Here is a 13,643-nt window from a genome sequence, read left to right as displayed (position 1 = left end):
GTGAACATACACTGTAAAGCACAACGTTATTATATTTCTTCAATAGAAGTAATGCTTTTACATTCTTATTGTGCAAGTTTTAATAAATTATATCGTATATATACTTTATGTTTCCTGGAACCAACCATCCTTAAAGGCATGAATCACTTAGGTAGCTATATGGTACAGTGGATAGAGTGATGGACCTAGAATCAGAAGCACCTGAGTTGAAATCTCATGTCAGATACTTATTAGCTTTATGATCCAGGGCAAGTCACTTAAGCACCATCAGCCTCAGTTTCCTCATTTGTAAAATGGAACTAATAGCAGCATGTTATCTCAGACACTGATTTCGAGGACCAGTTGAGGAACCACATGTAAAATGCTTTGCAAACCTTAAAGTGCTATAAAAATGGTAGCAACTATTTTTATTATTAGTAGTAATTTTCTCTTTATCCCCACAGGAAAAGAAATAGCAGGCTAGAACAATGCAATTTTAAACAAATATCTATCTATCCAGCCGCATAACATACAGATAACTTTATGAAGTAATAAGAATTACTTCATACATTTTATCTTTTTCTTTCCTTATATAAATGGCCAACACATGTTATGGTTACATGTTTCTGAAGACTCTTTTCAGGCTTAGACTAAAATACTGGCCAAGTTGTTGATAAATGGGATTATCATTACTAAAAAGCAGCAGGGTATTTTTATTCCCTCATCGTTCACATTGGAAACTTTTTTAAGAGAAGCAAAACAATAGTAAGCAGGTTCAGATCTCCAAGTTCAGAACCTGTTAGCTCAAGGGACGTATCACTGGTGTCTGAGGCTCACAGTTCAATTCTATTAAGATTCTAGGTTGTGATGAAGGCTAAAGTTTCTACAAAAGTCCATTTTAATGAATGTAGGTTTCTTATTGGAGCTTACCTCCAGAAAATGTTCTGCCTGCTGTTCTCGATCCAATTTCCTTGAAGTGGTTGTAATCAGACCTGTGTAGAAATGAGAATATTTGAATTTTAAAGACTATGGGGCATTAGATAAGAATTTTACTGAGGATGGGAGACAATGTCAGTTTCAGGGAAGGGAAACCAAGTGGGAACAGTCACTCTCAAACACTGGATGGTAATCAGATTTCTTCAGAAAGGATTCTGAAGAACAAAAATAAAATGTATGAAGAAAACTTTAAAATTTGTTTCAATTCAGTTTATACAGTGGAGGCATTGTAATTACTATAGTGAAAGCAAAAACTCACTAAAGAACCATTGTTTTTGTTATAATGAGGAGTTTCAATGATTCATTTGCATATGACTGAAATTCTACAGTAAGAACCTCATTAAAGATTTTTAGTTAGAGTTCTTGAACAATTAATAGGTTGTGGATGCTGATTAGATTCTTCTAGAGAATAGCACTTTCTTATTTAACTTTCAGATGGCTCTATGATCTTTTTGTGTGTGTTAGGCTTGACAAAGAAGATTATTTCTGTAATAACTACTTGTATACATAATGATTTCAAATGTAATCGCTCTCATACATTGAAGATCTCATACTGTAATTTCATCAATTTGTTTTATGTGTTTGAGTCTTAACACAAAGTATCTTCTACAAGGAAAAGATTCCTATATCTTTAAACAGGGCTCTTTCAGAAATGAATAACCTTGGTGAGAATGAAGAAGGGAAGGAAATGAGGGGAGGAAAATAATACCTTTTAAGACCCCCTCCCCCACCTGCCTCTTGTTACTCCACCAATTTGTCTTTTGACTACTTTATTATTTTTGAGTGGCAATTAAGAGGTCAAATTTACATTCCATTTCTCTCTTAAACTAAATCTCAGAAGAGGGGAACACATTATGGGTTGTTTCCTTGATTGACAGTGAAAACCCAACTTTTCCCACAGGCAAGGTCTGGAAAATGATATAGCAAACTAGTTCTCAGCCAAATATTGTACCAGTGAACTATGTGAAATGTACGCCTTTTGTTTTGTCAGGTATCCACACAGAGGTATTCCTTCTCTGGTTTCATGCCTTTGTCTCTCGTAGAAGCAATAGAGATTGCTGCTGGATGTCATGGGGGCAGGAAGAAGAAAGACTTTGAGTAATATATGAATGCTAAGGATGTTGGTCCAGAGATTTGGATGTGGGTATACTGGAAGGGCATAGATGCAGAATAGGTGGCATATTGAGGGAAAGTAGAGGAGAGCAGAGGCAACTTGGAGAAAAATCATAGGATACTCACTGTTGTTTTTTTTTACAGAGAATGGAACTCCAAGTCCAGAGAGGGCTTGGAATCAGGAAAGCCTGAGTTCAAATCCTGTCTCAGACACTTACAAACTAGCCAGGCAAGTTATTTAAACTCTCTTAGCCTCAGTTTGCTAATCTTTAAAATTCAGATAATAAGTACATCTATTTTACAAGGTTATTTGAGGATCAAAGGAGATAACATATCCAAAGTACTTGGCAAACAGTAATGATGCTACATGAACAATAGCTGTCATCATCATCATTGTTATTAACTTGCTCACTACTGCAGAGAAACAACTTTTCTGATTTAAAGTCTCTACCTTGAGTTTAAGGAGTAGGTGATATTGCTAGATGTCACAAAGGGTTGGGGAAGAGGAGCCTTCATGAGCCCAAGCAATGGAAATTTAGAGAGCTACCAATCAGACTGTTATAAATAGGTTTGAAGTGTTTTGGACCTGAGTTACTATTAAAACTGAACAAAGTAACTGATGGTGCTGTGAATCCACAAAATGACAGAGAGAAAATAATTAAAAAGTGATTTAGATACATCCATAACTCAAACAGCATGAGGATATAGGATTTTTGCATGGCTGGGAAATAGTAAAGACCCTCCCATTAAGAAATGTTGCCTGTCCAAAAGGAGCAATTCCCCAGGGGAGATATTTGCAAAAGCAATTTCCTTGTTATAGTGGTAAATGTGCCCTAGCAACTCCAAATTAATTTAGTTCAACAAATGTTAAGATATTGTGGTGGGTATCAGGAATATGAAAACAAAAATGAAACAGTTCCTGACTTCAAGGAGCTTACATTCTACTGGGGCAGAGTTGGGGGTAAAATACAACATATACATGAATATGTACAAGCTAATTGGGGGAGAGAAATACCAACATTAACTGGATCATGGGAGACTTCACACTGAACCTGAAAAAAAAAAGATGCTGATATGGGAAGGAAAGGACAGACAGCTTGTGGAAATGCTTAGAAGGCAATGAAACCTGTAGCTTGAGTATAGAGGACTGGTAGGGTGATTCAACACAAAACAAAACATTTTTCTGTCTCTTTCTAGCCTTGCTTTTTCCACATGGCCCAAGCTAAACAGAGCATGGAGTGTGCCACATGGGATCTTTTGTTTCAATACACAGACAATAATAGAAAATCAAGAGGAACAGACTGTAAAATGGTAGCAGAGGTGGGAAAAGCATTGGGAGAAGCAAAGAGCAGAGCCACAAAAGCCTGTCAGGTCATCAAGTATTTGTTAAATACTTACCAAGACACAGAGATGGTGCTAAGCACTGGGGATACAAGCAAAAAACAGTCCCTACCCTCAAGGAGGTCACAGTCTAATGGGGTAGACTACATGCAAACAACTAAGTACATACAAGATTTTTATAAGGTAAACTGGAGGTAATCTTAGAGGGAAGGCACTAGCATTGAGATGGACTAGGAAAGGCCTCTTTTAGAAGGTGAGATTTGAGCTGAGATGTGAAGGAAGCAAGAAAAGATAGGAGGCGGAAATGTGGAGGGACAGTACTGTGGGCATGTGGGAGGTATAAATGCTCATACTAAAATTTTAACAGTGGGTTCTCATGAGCTGCTATGAGCTGGCTTCAGCACACACCTGGCTTTAAAAGACAAACAGATGATTCTATATTTGATCTTGGAGATAATAAGAAGCCACTGGAGTTTATTGATTGGGGATGAAAGTGACATGATCAGAGGCTGTAAAACGATCACTATGATAGCTAAGTGGGAGATGAACTGGAGTGGAGAGAGATTGAAACAAGGAAACCAAACCAGAAGGCTATTGCAACAGTCCAGGTAAGAGGTGATGGGGTTCTGTCCCAGGAGGGAGGCTGCATTAGAAGAAAGAAGGAGGAAATATACAAGAGATGTTTCAAAGATATTCAAGGGAACTTGGCAAAGGATTTCAGGATGCAGAATGAAAGAAAGTGATGAGTAAAGGATGGTGATGTTGTGGGGAGGTGGTTATCAACAGTAATAGGGAATTGGGATGAGAAAAGAATCTGGGGAGAAAATGATGAGTTCAGTTTTGGATTTGCCTAGTTTAAGATGTCTATGTAGCATCTTGTTTGTGATGTCCAATAGGAAATCAGAAATATAAGGCTGAATGAAATTCAGAAGAGAGAACAGGAATCAGGTTAGTCGATCTTATATTCATCAGTGTGGAGATAATAACTGAATCTATGGGAGCTGATGAGATCACAAAGCAAGATAGTATGGTGGAAGAAAAAGACCTGAACTAGGTCTGGGTGGAGGCACTCAAATAAAAGTCTCATGCGTTTACAAAATAATAATAAGATTTTATATTTTATCATGTTTTTCCTAGTATGGACTCACTAGAAACTGGCCTTGAACTCAGGTTTTCTGCCTCCCAAGTCTGGTGTTTTCCCACTATACTGTACTTCCTCTCATCAGTGAGTGACTCTATTGTGAATCAGGTTCCTCTGGATACAAGCACTTGAATCCAGCAGTCACTCACTTGCCCTCAAAGTAGGGGTAGAAGTAGGAGCTTTCACACATTCTCACCACTTCCTCAATGGAGCCATTTTGCTCAGAGATACAATGGAAATGAGGACTCCTTGCTATATCTGTGCTATCAATAGCAGAAGGGCAGTCGACTTCTTTAAAGAGGTTGTTGTCATTCCAGCCTCAGCCTGCTGTTTTTTCCAGACACAAAAGACAGAAGAGACCTTTGCCCTCAGACACCCTGAGGAAACTCAGATCATTTCAAGTTCCTTTCACACTGAATCATTTATTCCACAGCCCACTGGGGGAATTGCTCATTGCTCTGGGAAGGGTCAAGCTTCCTTTCCTAATTCATTCTCAAGGTAATACTGTAGCAAACTTATTTATTTATTTATTTAAGCGCAGGTGTGTAATTGGGAGACCCACCTGGGCTCCCAAGTGCAAAATAGAAAAAACGGAATGTCTCCTCATCCATCGTCATCATGCCTTCAGCCAGAGTATGTGTTTCGTGTAATTATCAGCCTACAGAGAAAGGGACCCGTGCTCCCTGCCAAGACTAGGGCAGCCCTCAAAGCAATGAACAGAGCTGTGGAAAGAGCCTGGTGTTTTTTGCTCCCTAATGGGAGGTGGGCAAACTTGTGTGGATTTTCCTTCTTGTGGCGGTTCCACCTCCTTCACATTCAGTTTTAAAGCAAATAGGGGGGAAAAAAGAAGAAAGAGACTTAACAAGAGTTGAAAGAGAGATCTGGTTGGAACCAGCAAACTCTGCCTGTCAGGAAATAATAAACTTTCACTTTTCCCAGAGCTATCCCCACCTCAAAGTACCTAAGGGCACTTTTTTCCTTTCCAAAGGAACTAGTCAATCATTACTCTCTCCCAGAGAGAAGCAGGGACTCTAACCTGATTTATCACCTAGACCTATATTTTCCAAAAACCTGAAAGATTTTTGGAATTGCATGATGTAGTGGATGGAATGCAAGACCAGGAGCTACAAAAGACATGGGTTCAAATCCTTCTTCTGCTACTAGCTGTGTGAGCCTGAGCAAGTCACTCAACCTCTCTGAGCCTCAGTTTTCTCATCTGTAAAATGAAGGGTTAGACTAGATGGCCTCTAAGGTCTCTTTGGCTCTATATCTGATTTTATGAGTCAAAGACTAGTCTAGGATTTTTAAATCATACTTATAATCACAGACAGTTTACCTTGATTTTCACTATTAATATTTATTTTGGTTTCTATCTTGCAGTTAGCTTAATCATACTTTCAATTAACTTCCTGAATAAGGACAGTCTGGTCCTTCAGTTTTCTATGAGTCCAGGCCTGTGGCTCTCCATACACACTAAGTGACAATCACAGCTATGGGCAAAGGCACCATCACCATTTTTCACTGTCACTTTCCTCCATCACAGAGTTTCAATTGTCACAAATTGTCTAAGCTGTTTGCTTCAGATGGTATATGTCAGTGCCACATTGACTCAATTAAAGCCAGAGGAGTGAAAACAAGTATTGATCCAGTCCTTTAAGCCTCAAAAGATATTGATGATAATTAAAACTCAAAGTGATAACAGAACAAATCTGTGGAAGCCCCCCCCCCTCAAAAGAAAACAAAACAAAACAACTTTACAAGTTGTGAATACTTTACCAAAGGGAAACTTCCAAGGAATATCTGAGAATGTATAATCTAAAGTAGGGTAGACTCATTCATTCCCTGAAAGCAAGGTAAAATCTGCCCAGAGTTACTTCCCTTTTGATCCATCAATTAATTTGATACATTTTTATTTAAAAACTCTACTATATGTGTACTATTGTGTTAGATTTATGAAAGTTACAGATAGCCATACTTCAAAAGGATATAATGAAAATGAGGAAACACTTGTGGTATTATATTCCAGATAAGTACAAGGGCAGGGGACCGTGACTTAGGCTGTTGGAATTCCATGATGCTGCCTGCTGGGAAGACCTAGCTGAAATGGATCAACTCCCATCATTTTTACAGATGAAGAAACTGAGGTCTTGGAGTGGTTAAGTGACTCATGCAGGGTTCTAAAGATAAGAAGTAGAAGGACTGGGATTTAAACCTACATTCTTTGACTCCAAATTCAGCATTCTTTCTACTATATCATGTTGCTTCTTAACCGTAGCCTCAAGAAACTTAAAATCACTTACCCTTTCTTAAATCCACACTCGCCTAGCTCTTAGGAAGAACATGTGTAGAGCACTTTACAAATTGTAAAGCACTATATAAATATTAGTTATCATAATTATTAATGTAATTACTACTCCTACTCCTATTATTATTAGTTTGATAAGATGCAGTTCTAATGAAGCAACAAATATTTATGAATGGATATCAAAAAACATACAGCAGTTCCTGCAATACAGCTGGAGACTTAAAGCAGAAATATAATTAAAATAATAGCACTGAGTAAAAATGCAAGAAACATCATGAGGTTGTAAGGGATTAATTGGCAATGAATGAACGGCACAGGCAATGAAGGTTATGTGTTCAGAAGAGAGAACTGGACTGGGTTTCATAATCTGGAACTTTAGGTTACATCATTAAGAATGGGAAGAATTTAGAGAGATGGAATTAAAAGCAAGAAAGCCTTACAGGCTGGAGAAATGGTATGAATAAAGGTGAAGAGACAGGGGGAAAGAAGATGGGTTCATGGAATAATAAAGAGAGAAATTAAGCTGGAGCCAAGGGTTTGTGCAAAGAAATGGAAAGTTAAGCTGGGGGACTTGGTTCAAAGGATTATCGTTCTAGAGTTGTAAAGGACTTCAGAGAAGACACCTAACCCAACAGATGAAGAACTGAGTCCCAGAGAGGGCTCAAGGTCATATAGTTAGGGGGATTCTTTTTTTATTGTTGTTGCTGTTTGTTTTGTTTTTTGGTGGGGCAATGAGGGTTAAGTGACTTGCCCAGGGTCACACAGCTAGTAAGTGTCAAGTGTTTGAGGCTAAATTTGAACTCAGGTCCTCCTGAATCCAGGGCCAGTGCTTTATCCACTAGGCCACTTAGCTGCCTCAAGGTCATAAAGTTAGTAAGTAGTAGAGCTATAATGCCAAGCTGGGTCCTTTTGAGTATGTACTAGGATCCTTTGTTCCGAAGGTAATGGGGAGTCACTGAAGGTTCTAAACTGGGGGATGAAACAATCAAAGCTGTACTTGACTTTGTTAATCTGGTATCAGAATATAGGACAAACAGGATTTAGAGGGTGAAAAGAAGTAAAAAAGGAAACAGAACAACAGGTAAAGGGAGACAGGAAGGAGGAATTAAGGGCCTGAATTAGGGTAGTGACAGTGGGAATGAAAGGAAGGGATGAATGGGAGACTCATTAAAAAAGGAAGAACTGACAGTATTTTGTGACTTAGTAAACATGAAGGACCAAAGAGATGGGCAAGTCAATGAAGAGTTTGCCAGAGAAGGGCAACTGTCATTTAGTGGTGCCATTAACATCAACATCGATAACAAGCATTTACTCAGTGTAAATTACACCATGATACATGGCAGGATGGACTCATTATGGGAGAAGGCTGATAAGGCTGGTTTTAAATATGTTGGATGTAACATCCCTTTTGGTTTTCAGCCCTTATCTCTTATTGGGAAGTGACGAAGCTTCGGTGATAAATATGAGAATCCTTGTGGGAGGTGACATTCTTTGCCAGGCAAGAAGAGAGGCAAGTTCAAGACATGGAGGGATAAACAAGGCAAGATCACAAGTAAGGTGGAGTGGGACTCACTTTGCATTTGCCCTGCCCTGGCCCACATCGCATTTCTCCACTAACCATGAACAAACCAAGAAGAATGGCCAGTCTCCTCTTGGCTTTGCTTCTGGCTTATTGAACTTTGTTACTATGCCTCAACTTATCTTATTGACTGCAACTCACTTACCCTAGACTGGACCCTGCAGCCTCACCCTGGAACAGTTTTTCACCATGCCTGGTAGGACCTCCATTTTGAGAAAGGGCTCAGGCTAACTAGGCTTCATTCCCCTTCCTTCTTTGCTTCTGAATTTTTGGAATTCAATGGCATGCTCCTGCTAGTGAGGACCCCCTCAGATCTGCCTCTCTATTTTCTAACTTTTCAGCTCCATTTTTTGTGCGTTGACTTCTCCCACTAGAAGTTAAGGAGAGGGAAGGGTCTGTTGGGTTTTTTGTTTTGTTTTGTTTTGTCTTTGTATCCCTAATGGTCAACACAGTGCCAGGCATACTAAGTACTTAATGAAAGTACTTGAATACTTAAGACTTGTTGCCTTGCTTCTGCTAATGAATCCATGAAGCAAGTTGTAACTGAAGAGAGGATCAGAGGTCATTGACTAACTAAAGGATAAGTGGAAAAAGCAGCAAGTGACATTGAGAGTTCAGACTCCCAGGTTTTCGTCCTTTTTATCTGGATGTTGACCCATTGGAAGGCTTTGAGTTAACATTTGGGAATTGCATTTTTAACAGTCCTTTGCTTACTGTTCAGAGAGCAGGCTCAGTGGGGCTAAAATATCTGAAATGTATCTTTCCAGGGACTCCTGTGTCCAGAGTACAACTATACTCTGGCTGCTAAACACACAAAGAACAAATGGGAAAAACATATAAATACAAACTAATTAAATGTGGCTTAGTATCTATGCATGGCTACTTAGTATCCATGCATGGTTGGCAGAAACAGAGAGGTATCCCAGGCTTTGGGCGCCAGAAAGAACTTTAGAAGTCATCTAGTCTTATCCCTTTCATTTGTCAGGAGACTGAGGAAGGAAGTCAGTCAGGGTCACAGAGGCAGAAAGAAAGAAATTGAGGGAATAACCCAATCTCCTAATCAGAAGGAGTTAGCATGAAATCAAAAGAAAAAGACAGTAGCTAGTGATCTTGATCTTGCAACAATGGGCAGATGGATCCCCAATTTCCCCTCTACCTCCCATTCATAGCTTCACCATTATTCCTTATTTTTCACCATATATATCTCCATATATCCTTACACACACACACACACACACACACACACCCCTCCAGTTAGTCACTAAATCTTTCCATTTTCTACCTCCACAACAGCTCGTGTGTCTGATCCCTTTTTTATGTTTAGTTCTCCTGAAGATTTTCATCACTTCTTGCAGATCATTGCATTGGCATCCTAATTGGTCCCCTAGCCTCAAGTCTCTCTACTGCAGTTCATCCTACATTAACTGCTGAAGTGATTTACCTTAAACCAGAATTGACCTTGTCACTCACCTATTCAATACACTGTATTAGTTCCCCATTACTTCTAGAATAAAATATAAACTTCCATGTTTGGCTTTTAAAGCCTTTCACAACTTGCCTCCAATTCTTTCCAGGCTCATTCTATGTATTCTCTTTCTTGTACTGTATGGTCAAGCCAAACTCGCTTTCTCTCTGTTTCTGTGATTAGAATATAAACTCCTTGGGGGCAGGGCCTCTCTGTTTCTCTTAAGCTCTCCTGTGCTCAGCATAGGCAAATGGTAAATACTTTTAAAAATGCTGGTTAAACATACATAACATTCCAACTACTATCTTCAAGCTATTTCCTATGGCTGGAATACAATCCCTTCTCACCTCTACCTCAGAGAATTCCCCACTTCCTTTAAGATACAGCTCATGCATGAAGCCTGTCCTCATCCCTCAACTAGCTGGTACCCTCCCTCCTTAACCACCTTGTGCTTATTTTTTAAAATGTGTACATATTTATTTTGCATGTGTGTAGATATGTTTATGTTATCTCAATCAATTAAATATTAACTTCTTGAGAACAGAGATTCCTTTCTTTTCTTTTCTTTTTTTGGTCTTCCCAGCCCCTGTGACTAGCATATCATTGGCACTTGATAAATGCTTGCTGAATGACTGATTGATCAGGAAGCTATCCTTGAACATCAGTGAGCTTTGGAGAAAATGGAAATCAAAATTGCCCTACAATGGCTCTGTCTGATTGATAAACCATATGAGGCAAACACCAGACTATTCTTTCATCTCCACAGGTGTGGGTTAACAGTGTAGTCATCCAATGTAATAAATTGAGGACTGACATGATGAAATTGAATTTCAAAGATAAATCACAGACCAGAATTTGAATTTGACTCAGATGTAAACAAACATATCATTTTATATAATTACACGTGCAAACCCCCAATTTAGGGAGAAATTATGCCAGTCCCAAGTGAATGATACTCAATAAAAAGGAGGGGGGTGGAAAGAAACGATGGCTTGAACTGTGCAATTACTTTAAAGACGCCTGCTTTATTATTTCTGTTGTGATGACAGGAGGAGTGTAATGACCTCGCTGGGAAACAGCCTGAACAAAAGAAAACTCAGAATGCTCTAAGTACAGTTATGGTCAGAGAAGTGATACTTGTAAGGATGGCATCATTTCTGCTGATTTCTCTCCCTGTGGGTGTTCTGGGTCACAGCTGTGTAATCTACTGCCATGACATTCACATTTTCTCTAAGTGTTACTTCAAGTGCTGAAAGCCTTAACCATTTCAAACATAACTCTCCATGACGATCGGAGGCTGAGTTTAGTTATAAAAATACAAATGGGATAACTACAACTGTAAGGATGTTACCTAGTGACATTCAAGCCGGGCCATGTGCGGGTTGACTTGGATGTAGCAAAGCATAATCTATGGGTGTAGCAACTGGATGGATCCCCTGAAACAATGGAGTGCCCTTCCAAGTGTCCAGGGGTATAGATCCACAACCCTTCCCCTGATTCTAACCTCATCGTCAATTTCATGATGAAAGAAAAAAAGCAAGTCGAGGGATAGAGGAGAAAAGAGGTGGTGCTATTAAAAAGAGATGCTTTTGTGCTTAGGCTCCAAACCTAGTCACTTTCCTCTTTTCTCTTGACTGTAGGCTTTGGCCACAAAGGATCAGTGACTATCTACTGGCCTTTGTGCCCATTCAGCCAAGCAGGAACCACAATGGAAACAGCAGTCCAGCTGTTAGCAATCAGTGCCTTATTCTAAATTGTGCTCACCTCTCATCATTGACATTAAAATTCAGTATCCACATTCCTCATGATGGGGGAGGCAAAGAATGCCCACCAGCTCAGTGGTTCTGATTGATTACCTTGCCTTCAGCACCATTAGCAATGCAAGAGAAAAACCAGGGTCATCCTTAGCTTTGACTTTATGGCCCGAAACATCAACTTTAAGAACCCTACCATGGTCTCCTACATTCTAACATAGGCGTTCTTAACCTTTTGGGTATCACAGACCCTTTGGGCATTCTGGTGAAGCCTATGGACCTCTTCTCAGAATAGTTTTTTTTTTAAACACATGAAATAAAGTACATTGGATTGCTCAATATATTAAAATAAACAAGCTAACAGACCCCAGTTTAAGGAGTCAGCTATAGGAATAACTCAGGGGAATCTCATTTGCCACTAAAATAAACCTGATGGTGATAAATGACTTAAGTCCAAAGGAAATTCAGAAGTAATTAGTGAATAATAAAAATAACAATAATAAATGAGAATTTATATGGTGCTTAAAGGTTTGCAAAGCACTTTGCATATGTTATCTATTCCTCACACCAAATTCTGAAATAGATACTATAATTCTCCCCATCTTAAAGATGAGGAAACTGAAGTTGACATAATTTAAGTGATTTCTCCCAAGTCATATAGCTAGAAAGGGTCCAAGGGAAGATTTGAACTTAGATTTTTTTTGTGATCCAAGTCCAAGGTTTTCACTTCATTATTCCCTAACTGCCTTAAGTGAAGGAAAACATTTATGTACTGAAGGGAAAGAGAATAAGTATTCAAGAGAAGGGGAAGGTTTAGGGCATCGATCAAATGATACATACTAAAACTTTGTGTGTTTTAGAAAGTTGTGAATAAGAAACAGCATAAATTCCTTGTTTTGTACTTAAATAATGGCATCTGACTTTAAAAGGTGCAAAGATTCTGGCTTGTCCTGTTGAGCATAAAATGCTAGCTATGGGGAAAAAAATAAAGTTAATTTGAGGCAAAAAGTGAAAAAATTTGTCACAGAAAGCATGGATAGTCCATAAAACTGCAACATCAACTTTTCTTTTTAAACAGCTATTTTTGAGATGCTAACTGAACTTTCCAACTGTAAAATTTGGGTGCTTTAAAAGCCCTAGTGTGAAAAATCTTGAAGCCAGGTTTGTTTACACCTTGTTCACAGTCTCTATCTCTCTATCGTTTTCTTTACCTTTGTAACTTGGCAAAATGATTAAGTGACTCTATTTTACAATAACCCTGGCAATTGAGTAATTTTCTCTAAAATAGAAACTTACTCCAGGCCTTCAATCTCAACTGAATACTTACCAAATAGAAGGCAAAGGCTTCCCTTATCCCATAGCCATAAAATAACAACAACAACAACAACAATAATAATAACAGCAGTAATAGTTAGAATTTACATAGTAGTTTAAAAATGCCAGAGGATTTCACATATAAAAAGGTGCTGATTGGTGCAAACCATGTATCCTGTGCAGTGGTCCCATTATTTCAAACTTCACTGCCTATTTCCATTGGGCTAGAACCAATGACCATATTTTATTTAATTATAACTTTGAGTAGTATGATTTCAACTATATGAGACCATTTTACGGGATTCATTATTTGCTCTCATTAAGACCTAGCTATACATTATTTCATTATAGCCTCCCAACACCTCTGTAGGGTAGGTCCTGGAATTACGATCCCTGAGCATGGAGGAAGATAAAGGTTGGCAAAACTTTTTACTTTTAAAACTACTTAGTCAATCAATAAACATTTTTAAAGTACCTACTACATGCCCAACACTGCATTATGCATTGGAGATACAAAGGGAGTAAGGGAAGGGAAGAAACATTTACATGGCACTGAGGGGACCAATTTTTAATTGGGGAGTGCTAGGTAAGCGGCTCACCACAATATTGGGGCAAGGAAGGAGACCGGCAGCCTCCTTCAAAACAGAACAAGATTT

General features: G+C 38.8%; 1 protein-coding gene across 1 annotated transcript in view; it reads right to left on the bottom strand.

The window, feature by feature from the left end:
* Nucleotides 1-13,643, bottom strand: part of LOC122747862 (protocadherin Fat 3-like) — a 773,714-nt gene that overhangs the window by 219,781 nt on the left and 540,290 nt on the right. The window contains 1 exon segment of the mRNA XM_043993670.1: nucleotides 910-971. Coding sequence (XP_043849605.1) covers nucleotides 910-971 — 62 coding nt within the window.

Source organism: Dromiciops gliroides, chromosome 3 (assembly GCF_019393635.1).
Source record: "Dromiciops gliroides isolate mDroGli1 chromosome 3, mDroGli1.pri, whole genome shotgun sequence".
In the NCBI taxonomy this organism is placed as follows: Eukaryota; Metazoa; Chordata; class Mammalia; order Microbiotheria; family Microbiotheriidae; genus Dromiciops; species Dromiciops gliroides.
This window is presented reverse-complemented; position numbering and strand designations above follow the sequence as displayed.